Source organism: Aptenodytes patagonicus, chromosome 2 (genome assembly GCF_965638725.1).
Source record: "Aptenodytes patagonicus chromosome 2, bAptPat1.pri.cur, whole genome shotgun sequence".
Taxonomy (NCBI): Eukaryota; Metazoa; Chordata; class Aves; order Sphenisciformes; family Spheniscidae; genus Aptenodytes; species Aptenodytes patagonicus.
This window is the reverse complement of record NC_134950.1, coordinates 24,842,248-24,855,363: the sequence shown is the minus strand read 5'-3', so window position 1 is coordinate 24,855,363 and position 13,116 is coordinate 24,842,248. Positions and strand designations below refer to the sequence as shown.

General features: G+C 37.4%; 1 protein-coding gene across 4 annotated transcripts in view; it reads right to left on the bottom strand.

Annotated features, from left to right (window-relative positions):
* STK3 (serine/threonine kinase 3) overlaps positions 1–13,116 on the bottom strand; it is a 151,984-nt gene that overhangs the window by 52,472 nt on the left and 86,396 nt on the right. For all 4 annotated transcript variants that reach the window (XM_076329351.1, XM_076329350.1, XM_076329349.1 and 1 more), the window contains exon 10: positions 3,262–3,437. In XM_076329351.1, the coding sequence (XP_076185466.1) occupies positions 3,262–3,437 (176 nt within the window). The remainder of the gene's footprint in view (positions 1–3,261; positions 3,438–13,116) is intronic.

Below are 13,116 nucleotides of genomic sequence, written 5' to 3'. Positions count from 1 at the left end.
ATGTACTTCAACAATGAAAAACAAAGCATAAATATGTAATTACAGAAGAAAAAATGCTGCTAAAATTACTTTTTTTTTTTTAAATCTCAGATTGATGACCAAAGCATCTCATTTTCTTGGAAAAGTCTTCTCCATCTATTTTCACTGGCAAGGAGTTTTTAAAACATTTACGTCAGGGCAGAAAACTATGCCCACACAAGAACTTTCAAACCAGACTTAGTGCTAAGTTCATTTTGCGTTATTTTATACATTCATTTATGCACCTTAAGTTAAGAAAAGTTTCCTGTATCATTTATTAGCATTATCTAAAAACAGTAGCAAGTGTGTAAGACTAACTGCTATATCTGCATACATGCATATGCATAGTTAAACAAATTAAATAACTATGAATTGTTTTATAAAACAGTAAAATATACTAGGAATAGGATAAAATATCACTGCGACCTAAAGCAAATACACCATTTGGCCACAAGAATTAGCTTCCTATTCTGCAGGTCTCACCTTATACATAGAAATAAGCAAACTGATTAGTTGCAGGGATTTATAAGGATTGTTTCTTCCTCCTGTTCCCTTCTCCCTCCCACCTCAGTGGCACTTCTGCTTCTCTAGCTTATGCTGTAACAGACACATACACTAATAAACTTGTAAGTCTTTCCATTCGATACACTTGAATATCTCTTCTTCGCATGGCACTGTCATTCTGCCCTGGCTCACAAGTAAAACACTTGTTGGCTGCCAGCACTGGCACGCTATGTACAGCTTACAAGGGTATATGGGTAAATAAGAACAATGGTATCATTCAGCAAATGAGTTTGGTGACCTCCAACTTACAGAGCATCCCTCCTCTTCTACATAGAAAGTTGGAGTACTGTTAGAGTATTCTAGCATTAAGTTAGATTTTGATCACTTATATTTTAGTGCTAGTGTATCAATCCCTTTTTTTAGATAAAATTATGACTGTCAGCATTTACTGTTAGGATGCCTTTCTAGATCCCATTAAGGCTAATTCCAAACAAAATAGAATGGAATTATTTAGTGCAAAAAGTTTCCATTATTTATCCCTTTCATCAATCATTTAAAGACTTCATGGCAGCAACTGAAAACATTCATGTTGATCTTACAAAGAGTAGACAATACATTATGCATGCTGCCCACTGATTTATCCTTTCAGAAAGTCTCCTGCAGGCCACTTACCAATACTGACACTCGCTAAAATATAAAGAGAAGTGTTTCTAGAATATATAAATAAATAATAATTGCCTATGGTTCAAACCAGCAGACTGTTAAAACCAATATCCTGTGTGACATTAGCTGGTACCAGACACTTCAGAGAAATGTATTCTTGAGTGGACTGCTCTGAAGCAGTACATCCATTATTGAAGAGTCTTCCTAAACTCTTTCTTAGGCTGGCTTATCTATGGCAGTATTTGGCTTTTGTCATGCTTAAAACAAAATCTGCTCCAGTGCCCCCCCAACTACATACACTGCCTATACAAATAGCTATTAAATCCTATTTGGTCTTCAATTAGAATCATTTTGTAGCAACAAGCCTTACAACACTGCCTTTTTAGGAAGTCAAGGACAAACTGCACTTCACGTACCTTCCATGAGACACTGGCACAGACTGCCCAAACAAGTTGTGGATACCCCATCATTGGAAGTGTTCAAGGTCAGGCTGGACAGGGCTTTGAGCAACTAGTGAAAGATGTCCCTGCCCATGGGGGATGTTGGACTAGATGATGTTTAAAAGTCCCTTCCAACCCAAACCATTCTATGATTCTGAAGTCGACTTGCCAGTCTAAGACCACTAGCAAGGTTTGCCTACAACACAGAGAGCAGTAAGTTTCTGAACATTAGAACCCCTCAGGTTTGGTTCTAGGACAAATTCCTATTTCAAGAAGGCAACTTCAAATGTACAAGCAACGTCAACAAGTTCCACAGGATTATCCATGTGCAAATTATTCATGAATAAGCACTTACAGAATCAAGATCTTAGCATTTACATGAAGAATCATTTTTGCTTGCATTTCTTAACAAGTAATAGAAAAGATAGGATGAATTTTAAATTGTTCTAAGGGCAATTTTATTGCCACGATAAACACCCCACTTAAATAACGGCCAGTTATTTTCCAATGAACAGTGCAAATAATTATTTTGTTAGTCAATTATCAGGTTGATAACTATTGCATTTTATGGTCAAAGAAAAAAAGAACCACCAAAACCCTAAAAAACCGCCACCCAAACCAAAATCCAACTTAATCAAAACTCTCCAGCAGCAACAGCTTGTACTGTGCTATTTAACTGGCTTTACTCCAGTAGCTTAAATTTAAGAGTCAGCTTTATAGAGAAATGCAGTAAGAGAAAACTGGGAAAAAAATCCCACACCTACAGCTGTCACCTAAAATTAAACACAACATTTTTCTCCAAATCCCAAGTGTACTTTCAAAAAGGTGGCATGTGATCATATTTAGCTACTGCACTGCAGTTAAGAACATGTTTAATCTACAACAGATAAACTAAATTCTTTCATTCAAACGAGTTAAAAAAAATTAACAAAGGTGAAAACCAGGTATAATTACCTACAAGTCTCGAAACAGTAATTATTTATTTCACTTTAAGAGCAACCTATAACTTAGGAACATTTTCTTTTTGCCCCTGTTATAATTTGCAACATAGGCAAAAAGAATCAACTACACATATTTTGGAGGGGGAAAAACCCCACCCTAAAATAGACAGATTGGTGTTAGATAGAATAATTCTATGTAGAGAGATGTGCGCTATTGGAATAGTACCAACAAGCCAGCTTGTGCAAAACAGTAGGTGATCTTAACCATCTCCAAGGAGATTGATTAAATGGCTCCAATCCAGTTTAAAATGCTTATCATTTTACTGAGATACTCAGCAAACATGACAACAATATTCCATGCCTGTAGCAATTTTTTTTTTTTAATAGAACTGGGTCAAATTTTAAAGTTGTTATAACACATAAATTATAAAGAACCAAAAATACTTTAAAAAAAGTTGTTACAAAGAAGTATATTCATAATATCACATACCACTCCTCGTTAAAAAGGTCCTGCATTAAGCAAATGTACTTATTTCAACAACCAAGATGAGGCATTAAGATTAGATAATTGGATGCTATTCTTGAAAGTTTACTTATTTTACTTGTATTAACATAGTTACAGAATGGGATTAACTATTTTTGGCACATATAAAATAAACAGCATGCAAGAAAGTAAACAATAAAAATGTACTTACGAAATCAAAGTCGCCATCTTGAGGGACTTTCCAGTTATCAGGGAAAACGTTTTTGGATATGTGGTAAGATTCATGCATGCTCTGATTACAGTTTTCAGGGCTTTTATTCTTAGAATCTTGTTTATCAAAGTAGTCCATGAAAGAAGGTCTTTGAACTTGCGGTGAAGTAGCATTTCCTTAGTTGAAAGAAAAAAGAAACAAAAGTTAGAACTATTTAAAAATTAAAGATTTACTGCGCTATAAAATAAACTCTATTTATTAATTTTCTTGGATTTTACAGAAACTAATACAGTCATCTGCATGTGGTGCAAGCCTCCATTTGTCCCCTGAGGATCTTTGGCTTAAAAGCTCATAGCCGAAGAATGATATTTTTGTAGCAAGATACAATGTGGAGAAATGTTCAAGACATTTCAGAGTTGCACACACAAATAATATTAGAAGTTACTTCATGCGATATCTATTTGTTGTTATAGAGACTGAATAACACTAGGTGCTAAGCATCCCTTTGGGTGCTGAATGCCCCTAACTTCAAGGTCTGGTCCACATGCACTTGTAGGAAAGCAACAGAATTCCCTCAGTTCCACCAAAGGTGCAATTTAAAAACTATTTAGAAAAAGAGCTTGCAAAAAACAACCGCACAAACTGTGTCTAGACACTGCTTAATTAAATTAATTGCCAATGAGGATTCTCAGCAAATTATGGGATCACACTCTACAGATGGCTGCAAAGCACCCTATCTCTATGGTGTGGAAACACTGGGGGATTTCTGTCATCATCTATGCAGCTGCAAAAGCTTTACGAAGCAGATTGAGATCAGCGTGAACTTCCGTTCTATTACCCTTTTCATTAAATTAAATGTAAAAAAATTTATCTACAACCCTAAATGACTGAAATTTGTTTTCATTTGTGGGATTTCAAAGCAAATTCATTACTAAATAGAACAATAAATAAAACATAAGAAATGCTTTAGTAGTTCTACATAACTGTCACCTCAGAGACTATATTCTGCATAGCATTGACTCATGAAACATGTACTTGCTTGCAGTGCAACAAATTCTACATAGACAAATATGAAATACATTTCCACAAGTAAAGTATGAAACAGGATGAGAGATATAAAATAACCAAGCTGGAAAAAAGAAAAAAAGAAAAAAAAAAAACAACAAACCAAAAAACAACCCACAGGTAGGACTATACTTTTTAATTAAGCATAATAAAATAATTAGGAATTTTTATTTGAACTACTTGTTTTAACAAGTGAAAAGGTAAACCACTGGAAATATCTTTTGAGCTTGTGTTTAACATGATCACTAGGACTTGCTGATCTTCTTATCTGGCTTTACATTTGTTTTTATTAATTCATTAAGTGGGGGTTTTTTCCCTCCTCTTTCACCTCTTATTTCATCATCTCTTCCCATTCCCTCTGTCTAAAGATTTTTTTAATTCATTCTAATTTTGCTGCACGATTAATAGCAGCCTATTTTTTCCATTAATGCTTATTTTCGTACTGCCATCTTTTTAGCATGTTGATTTACTTGTTCTTTTCTTTCTGCTTTTTCTACATTATTCTGTTCTAGTAAGATTTCTTCTGGCTTTTTTAAAGTGTTCTTCTACTGTCTTGCTCTAGGCTTTACTACACTTGACTCCAGTTGCTTCTCTTCAACGCCACAATGACTCCTCCATTCAGTCTGGCATGTTTCCATACACACCTCCTCCTCCTCACATTTTTTTAACTGATTTTTCTCTTAGTTGTTGCCATGTTCTTTTCTAATATTCTTTTCTAATCCCAGATCATAGTTGTCTCTACTCACTGTCTTTTAATTAATGACAACCACAACCATAACAAAAACATTCAGTGAACTAAACTCCAGGTTGAATTTAATAGACCACATGGGAGATTCTGGAGAAGAGGTATCTGCTAAGTTTGCCCCACTAAACTCAAGATCACTTGAATGAGGTTTCTGGATCTCTTGAGTCTGGGAGTGAGGAAGTAAACAGCAGGGATGCCAAATAACTACAGAAATAAGCACTAAAGGGCAAAAATGGAATAATCTAAACTTTAGCAAAGCATAAATTTAGAAAACAGATCCAAGAGAAGGTAGTTGTATGAAGTAGGTGAAATTAAAAACAGAAATACAATGCATTTTCTTAATACAAACTTTTTATTACTTGCTGATCGCTGCCCAAAAACCCTGAAACTATTTGTACCAAAGAGATAGGACACCACATTGCTGGCCTTTCACAACCAATTTCTTTCTTCTGCTGAGATGGTTGTACTTATGTTTCATCGTTGAAACATACTTATAAACAAGAAGATTACAGTGTCTCTGTTAGAAACTCTAAGTACCAAAATGTTGGCCCATTACAGGTAAGATAGTATTTTCTGTTACATGAAAGGAGGGAGACTAAAGGTTTTCCAAGCACTGCTCTTAAGTTTTAGAGCTATTTATAAATATCTTCCTTATATATGTAATAGAAGACTGCTTACATATATAAAACAAACCAACCCCTCCAAATTCCTTGCTATCAAATGCATATTAAGGAAAGTGGGTCAACAGGATGGAAATTACTCCTAAATGAGCAAAGCACATTTATTTTACACTTGGAGGACTTGTTCTATTTGTTTTGATAAATAAGAATATAGAACTCACTTCTGATCCCAATTTAGTGTACAGTTAGTTAACCCATTTAAAAGAACAAGAGCTGCTTACCTTCACTGCAAATATAAAAACTCACACAAAAAACCAGAAATATTATGCCTGCAAAACGATGGGACCAGAGGTGTTTCAAGGTTTGTTTATTCTTTCCCCAGTGCAAAAAAGTTTAAAGACCCTGTGAAGGCTCCTACCTCTTTTGGATTGACTTTACAAAACACTCAGGCTCTTTATGCCAGAGCAAACTGATGTAGCTTGCACTTTTTTTTGCAAAAGGTAAGGTTATTAGAAGATCATTTTGGCCTGAAAGCACTTTTTCTAACTTTCGTGAACAACAGAGTAACAGTATCTTGTTAACTGTCTTTCAAGAACCAAGAAATTTAGAAGTACAATACATAAAGATTCCTTTAAGGACAATTAATTCACTCAACTATCCAGTAAGTTACTTTTTACACAAGCTATATATTTGCCAAAAAAAATCTTGCACTGAAAACCTATTGTGCAACAGACTGTTCCATTCTAGAAGGATATGGATTTTCCAGTTCTTCTCATTTTTCTTTGCTCTTCAACAAGAGATGATCATGTCTAATAATGTTTGCCACAGTTTCAACATTTAAGAATATCAGCCTCTTTTATCATCCCTATACTTGCCCACTGCAGGACTTAAAGATGGCTTTGGGAAGAAAGCCACAATAAAAACAGCAGTCTGAGAAGTTGCTGGCAAGCCATGAGACCACAATGGACACCGAAAACATACGTTCTACCTCAGCAATACCCCTGATAGGAATACAGCCAATGGGGATGTCCTCAAATAGTCACATAAGAGGATTTCTTCCGAAAAGTATGCTAGATAAAATGAATGAGGCAATGACATAACACCAACTCTATTACATTGTTTCAAAAACATATCATAACTAAAATAAATAATTCTAAACACACATTTCAAAATAAGAAGGAACGTGCATTCTGTTCTAATGCATGTTTTAATCAAATTCAACTGATGTCATCTATAAAGAAAAACGCTTTTGTAGTGATGTATTTCCAACAGAAAAGTATTATATTAATATTAAATTGATTTTAAATCTGTTAAAGAGTTCTGTTGTTAGTTGTTAAATTTTTATACTCCATGTTGGGCTGAGCCACGTATACGTTCCCCCACGCTGGTCTGATTAACTCAGGGCCAAAAAAACACTTTTGCCTTACTTTGTCGGGTGGAACCCATCTCTCCACAGCAGTCCCTGATCCTCAAAGAGGGCCCCATGGTCATAAAAGTCAAACCTCTGTCAACAACACTAGAGGCACAACCAAGTGTTGACCCATAAGATCCATCCACTCCTCCAAGGCTTTCCCTTCACCATCATGATCAAGAACACCCTCATAACCCTGGAGTTACTCTTGAGGTCTGTTGTGGTTTAACCTCAGCCGGCAACTAAGCACCACACAGCCGCTTGCTCACTTCCCCCCCAGTGGGATGGGGGAGAGAATCGGAAGGGTAAAAGTGAGAAAACTCATGGGTTGAGATAAAGACAGTTTAATAGGCAAAGCAAAAGCCGCACGCACAAGCAAAGCAAACCAAGGAATTCGTTCACTACTTCCCATCGGCAGGCAGGTGTTCAGCCATCTCCAGGAAAGCAGGGCTCCATCACGCGTAATGGTTACTTGGGAAGACAAACGCCATCACTCCAAACGTCATCCCCCCACTTCCTTCTTCTTCCCCCAGCTTTATATGCTGAGCATGACGTCACATGGTATGGAATGTCCCTTTGGGCAGTTTGGGTCAGCTGTCCTGGCTGTGCCCCCTCCCAGCTTCTTGTGCACCTGCAGCCCTCCCAGTCAGCAGAGCATGGGAAGCTGAAAAGTCCTTGACTAGTGTAAGCATTACCTAGCAACAACTAAAACATTGGTGTGTTATCAACTTTGTTCTGGTCCTAAATCCAAAACACAGCACTGTACCAGCTACTAAGAAGGAAATTAACTCTATCCCTGCCGAAACCAGGACAAGGTCACTCTCAAGGTCTCCTCTGGCAGTATCATTGGCACGTGCCCATGTGGATGGGCAGCAGGAGACAATAGTCTAAGCACTGGACAAGCCCTGGCAGTCTTTCAATGTTGTAGGGCTGGGCCCTGGGCAAGAAATAACTTTTCCTAGATAGCAAGTAAGGTCAGCAGATAAGGGCGTCCACCTCCTACAGAAGGGAGTCTCCCATTACAATTTCCTGGGAGGGGGCAGGTGGTGGTGGTGTTTGTTTGTTTGTTTGGGGTTTTGGGGGGTGGGGGGGTGTTTTTTGGTTTGGTTTGGGTTTGGTTTTTTACAATTTCCTATGGGAAGTGTCTAAGTTTTTCTCTCGCTCCTTTACTACCAGGGCACTGGACCTCTTCCACAGCTGCAAATCTAGAGGAAAGCTTTCCTCCTTTGGCTAAAAGCCACAAGCTTCCACAGCCTTCCCCATCCTGGAGATCTCCACCTGCCACTCAATTGACGAACATTTCCAGCTGCTGCCTCTTCAGTGAAGTTAGGGGATCAGACTCTCCTGTCTGCAGTGCATCTGTGAAAATCCTGTCACTATCTTTATTCCATCAAAATACATTGCTTTGTCACTATTAGAATGAGAAGCTGTATTGCAATCAGCTTTTAGCCTTCTTTGGACCATCACCTCTACTACAAAGGCTACAACAGCTTATACAACAACATATACTACCTAGGCTTTATATTTCATACATTCCTACCACTACTTTCTCACCACACAAGGTGGCCTACAACACAGTGGCAGTAATTCTCCTGGGAAATAGGAGACAAGAGCTTTGAATACAATAAGGTTGAAGAGAGCCTGGAATTTTGACCTCAATCTCCGGGCAAACGCACTTAACAGTGAACTACCATGTAGAAAGTTGCCATATGGCCCCCTCCCTCAGCCATATTTTAAGCAGAAATTGTGACTGTATTTTATGAGTGGGTGAGTTCTGCTGCTAATACATGCCTATTAGACAACCACCTCAGAGAATGAGACTTCAGTCTACTTAGTTTCTGAATTGCAAGGAAGCATCAGCAGAAACTAGATCACCAGTTCCTTAGGCCAGAGCAGCTAGGAGTCTACCAAAGGATGTATCTAAGAAATGTTTGAGTACAGAGAGCTGTGTAACAAAGTGGTTACCAAGTTTGCAGTTTTCACATCACAGTGACTTATGCACCCAAGTCTTCATTCAAATTCAGGCCTCATTCAGTATTTTGTTTGTTGTATAATATACCTATTTATCAGAAATAATTGCAACTGGCATTTAAATGGAAAATCCACATATTTTTCAACCAGCTGAAGCCTTCACAGACTTTTTGAAGGACTATGAACTCAAGTTTAAAGGCTTTTTAATGGGGAAAAGAGTTTCCTGTACAAAACATTGCTTCGCTTCCTGAGAATGAGACTTGTAAAACTGGTTTAATAACTTTTGTTCTATTTTTCCACCTTCCGGAGAAGAAGAAAAAATACTCAATGACACTGCTATTATAAACCCATTAGTTCATCCCAGCTGAGTTATACTTTATTTCTGCTTTCAGCAAAACAAAGAAAATCCATGTTAAGCTAGCATTTTGCAACAGCTCTTGAAGGAGAATTGCCAACATGATGTTTTTCTTTGAAAAAAAAACCATTTGTAAAAGATACTACTACTAGTGGCATAAACGAACAACTTTATTATGAATCACAAGAGAGGGCTCGAGGACTGGAATAGGCTTGGCAACACCTACCATCTCTTTCTGTATATACAGGAGTGAAGTACTAGTACACCTGCATATGGCATCAAGCAAACCATCTCAACATGAGCACAGTAAACATGCTTGAACAAAACTACACCCATGAAATATCAATGCCCGTGTTACACCATCACTGAAACCAGCCCATAATTAAGTTTCCTTGCTGAATTCCTATAGGACCTGGATCACAGGTTGTTTTAAAACACATATCAATAGCTTTTGCTTTTCAGTTGAAAAAACAGCTGTAGGACTTAGGCCTTTCTAAGAGTTACGAAGCATCACTCCAGAGCTACGCAAGCATCCACCTCCTATTACAGAGGAGACTGACCTACAGTATGGCACAATCTCTTACACTGGATGGACTGAAATCACTAAAAAATAATAAATAAATAAAACCAACTCATGAATTCTCCTTTCAAAATGTAGGTTCTACAGTGTGGTGCATGTCCCACTGTAATCAAGGATCCCATAATACAATAACACAAGAAAGTTCAGCGAGTAAGTGCTGGAACCAAACCTGTCGCTTGCCAGTTGAATGATGAAACCATCACTTGCCATCAGGCTACCTCCAGTTTGCTGGCTTTCCTTTGCTGGTGTTACAGGTCTCAAGACAGTCACCTATGGGTGAAGAGGGAGGGGAAGGAAGCCTGCTATGCCAAAGACTATATTCTTCTGATAAGAAGGAAGACCATTTAAGAATTATACTGACTAAACGTAAAACATTTCATGTCTTATAGGGCAAAAAGTAATAAAACAAAAACCTGACCACTTTTCTACATTCTATCGGTCAAATGCCATTTCATTAGTTCACTGTCCTCTTCTTTTAATATATTCATAACCAACCATGAACTATATAGAAGCTTCACTGAAGTCTGAAGCAACAGTTAGAAACCCAGAATAAGTTCAATTGGCAAGAAAAGGCAACTTGTTTGCCAGCCCAAAGCAGATGGCAAATATAAATTTAACAGGAAAAAGAAAAAAAAAGGGGGGGGGGAGGGGACGTGGTGTTAATGAAAAGGAGAAAGGAGAACAATCAGAAGTACTCTCGGTGAACCAGAAAGCCCTAACACTAAACCTTGCCGAAAAGCCACAAAGGGAATGTGGGGAAGCTGGTCTGAATACCGGTCTCTGAATTGAGATATGAAAAAACTTCTACATGAAAATAAGTACAATCCGAGCAGATGAACAAAAGTAGTACTACCTTCCATCAATCCCACTCTTTCTTCCACTCCATGTTAAACCTCCTAAAGTTAAGCTCCGTCCTCCCACCTCTCTGTATTCTGCATTTTCTTCCCTCCTTCCAGGTACATACCACATAGTCTCTGCTCAGAGCATGCACAGGCATACTAAGCAAGAAGGCATAAATGTTGTTTATTGCTAGGCTGTATATTGTATGTTGGGGTAGGATGACAGGCCTCTTTTTGTTCCAAATCCCAATTTTATCTGGGCACAATTCCCTATTTGTGAAAAAAATATGGTTTTAGTTATTTTCTGTCATGGCTCCCAGAGGCCTCTAAGCATGGGCACTTATAAATAAAAACTTATTATTGTTTCTTATTTTGTCCTTGAGCAGGGAAACAAAAGGCAGAATGAAACAAAACGTGAAACTAAACACACGAGCAATTACCAAAAAAAAAGTTTGTCATAAATATTTTGTGTCTCTAGGAAGGAAATGAAATCCCTCTTCCCTAGTTAACTAAGTTTATTTCTCCAAGCTTCTTGCTTGCAACGTTCTATTATTCAGAAGTATCAAATAGTACTTTTAAGCTACCTGTTCTGATTTATTATAACCAAATCACACAAACATCTAGAAAGTGCCCACTTGCCTATAACAATACACGGGAAAAAGCAACCAATCTCAAAAAATCTTGTGTCTTCGTCAAGCACAAAGAAGCACAAAATCTATGTCTGCCTCTCAGGGAGAGCAAGGATTTGTATGTTCCTTCCTGGTGACATTTATTTAGGACACTTGCTATTGCTCCTGTTTCAGCCAACAGCACATGACTCAGAACCAGAGGAGGACCAGCTACAGTGGACATGGTTTATATTTATTTTCAGCTGAGAGATGTGGAGGTCCTATTCTTGAATTATTTCTAGTTTTTAATCAATGGGTGTCTAATGCAAAATACAAGAAAGTTCAGCGAGTAAGTGCTGGAACCAAACCTGTCACTTGCCAGCTGAATGATGAAACTTATCACTTGCCATCAGGCTACCTCCAGTTTGCTGGCTTTCCTTTGCTGGAGTTACAGGTCTCAAAACAGTCACTTATGGTGGGGAGGGAGGGGAAGGAAACCTGCTGTCCCAAAGATTATATATTCTTGTTTGACAAGAAGGAATAATGGGTTTAAGAATTAAACTGACTAAATGCCAAGGTGTAGAAAGGTAATTCCCTTTCTAACTACAGATTGTTACTGAAATCAATTAAAAATGGAAAACAACAATACATTTTAAAAAAGTCTCCAGCAACATAGCAGACAAATAGGACACTGATAAGAGATTGCAGTGCAAACCTAATGACACTTTTTTGATCTGTTTGGCATACTAACAGGTATTTCCTCTCAGCATGTATAAAAACTACATGGACAGTTATTAAGCCTGAAGTGATTTGAAAGGCTGCACAAACCCTTTCTTCATAATACTTCCACTCTAAGAAGTACTTTATTATCCTTTACTCCAAATTTGCTTGTAATATCTTTCTCTTTTTTTTTTTGCATCACTCATCTTTTCCTTAACTTGTTGAAATTGATGAGTTTGAGATCGCTTGTACTAACCCTCCATTAGCCTCGCAGTTTAATAGGCAAATACTCTGTTTCAGCATGAAAACAAATTAAAGCATATACTGAGTGTTTTCATGAGGTGAATCACCCTACTTAAACTAATCACTAATCAACAGGTATGTTTGCTATCTTATTGCTAAGAACACTAGGAAAAAAAAAACAAAACCAACAAAACAAACCACAAAAAAATCCAAGGGGGGGGGGGATCATCAACAAAACCTCTCCATTCTTCCAATTTGCTGTACATTAAACTACAAAGAAAACATATATTCCTGCTTTGCACTTCCAACTAATCTTGCACAAATTACATCAGGTGTATATGTGCAGACACAAATGCAACTTTATGTTTGCTATGAAGCATTTAACAAAGTTATTTATTTGGCACGGATTTCCACTCTTGAGACATTAGCTTTATTTATTACCTCCTCCCCCCGCAAACAATTGCCTGGAGTTAAACATTACATTGTGCCTCATGAAATCAGGCACTTAGAGCTTGAGTTAAATTAATCTATTGATGCTGCCCATTCAAACAAATAATTCTATTAAATTCAGTGGGCCTCATTCTGCAGTAGTCTTCAGCCAAATAATGAGCACATCAATGTGTAGGTACATAAGTTAAATAGTTAACAAATACGTATTTATGCATATGTCAGTGTAACTTATAATTTTATACTTCAAA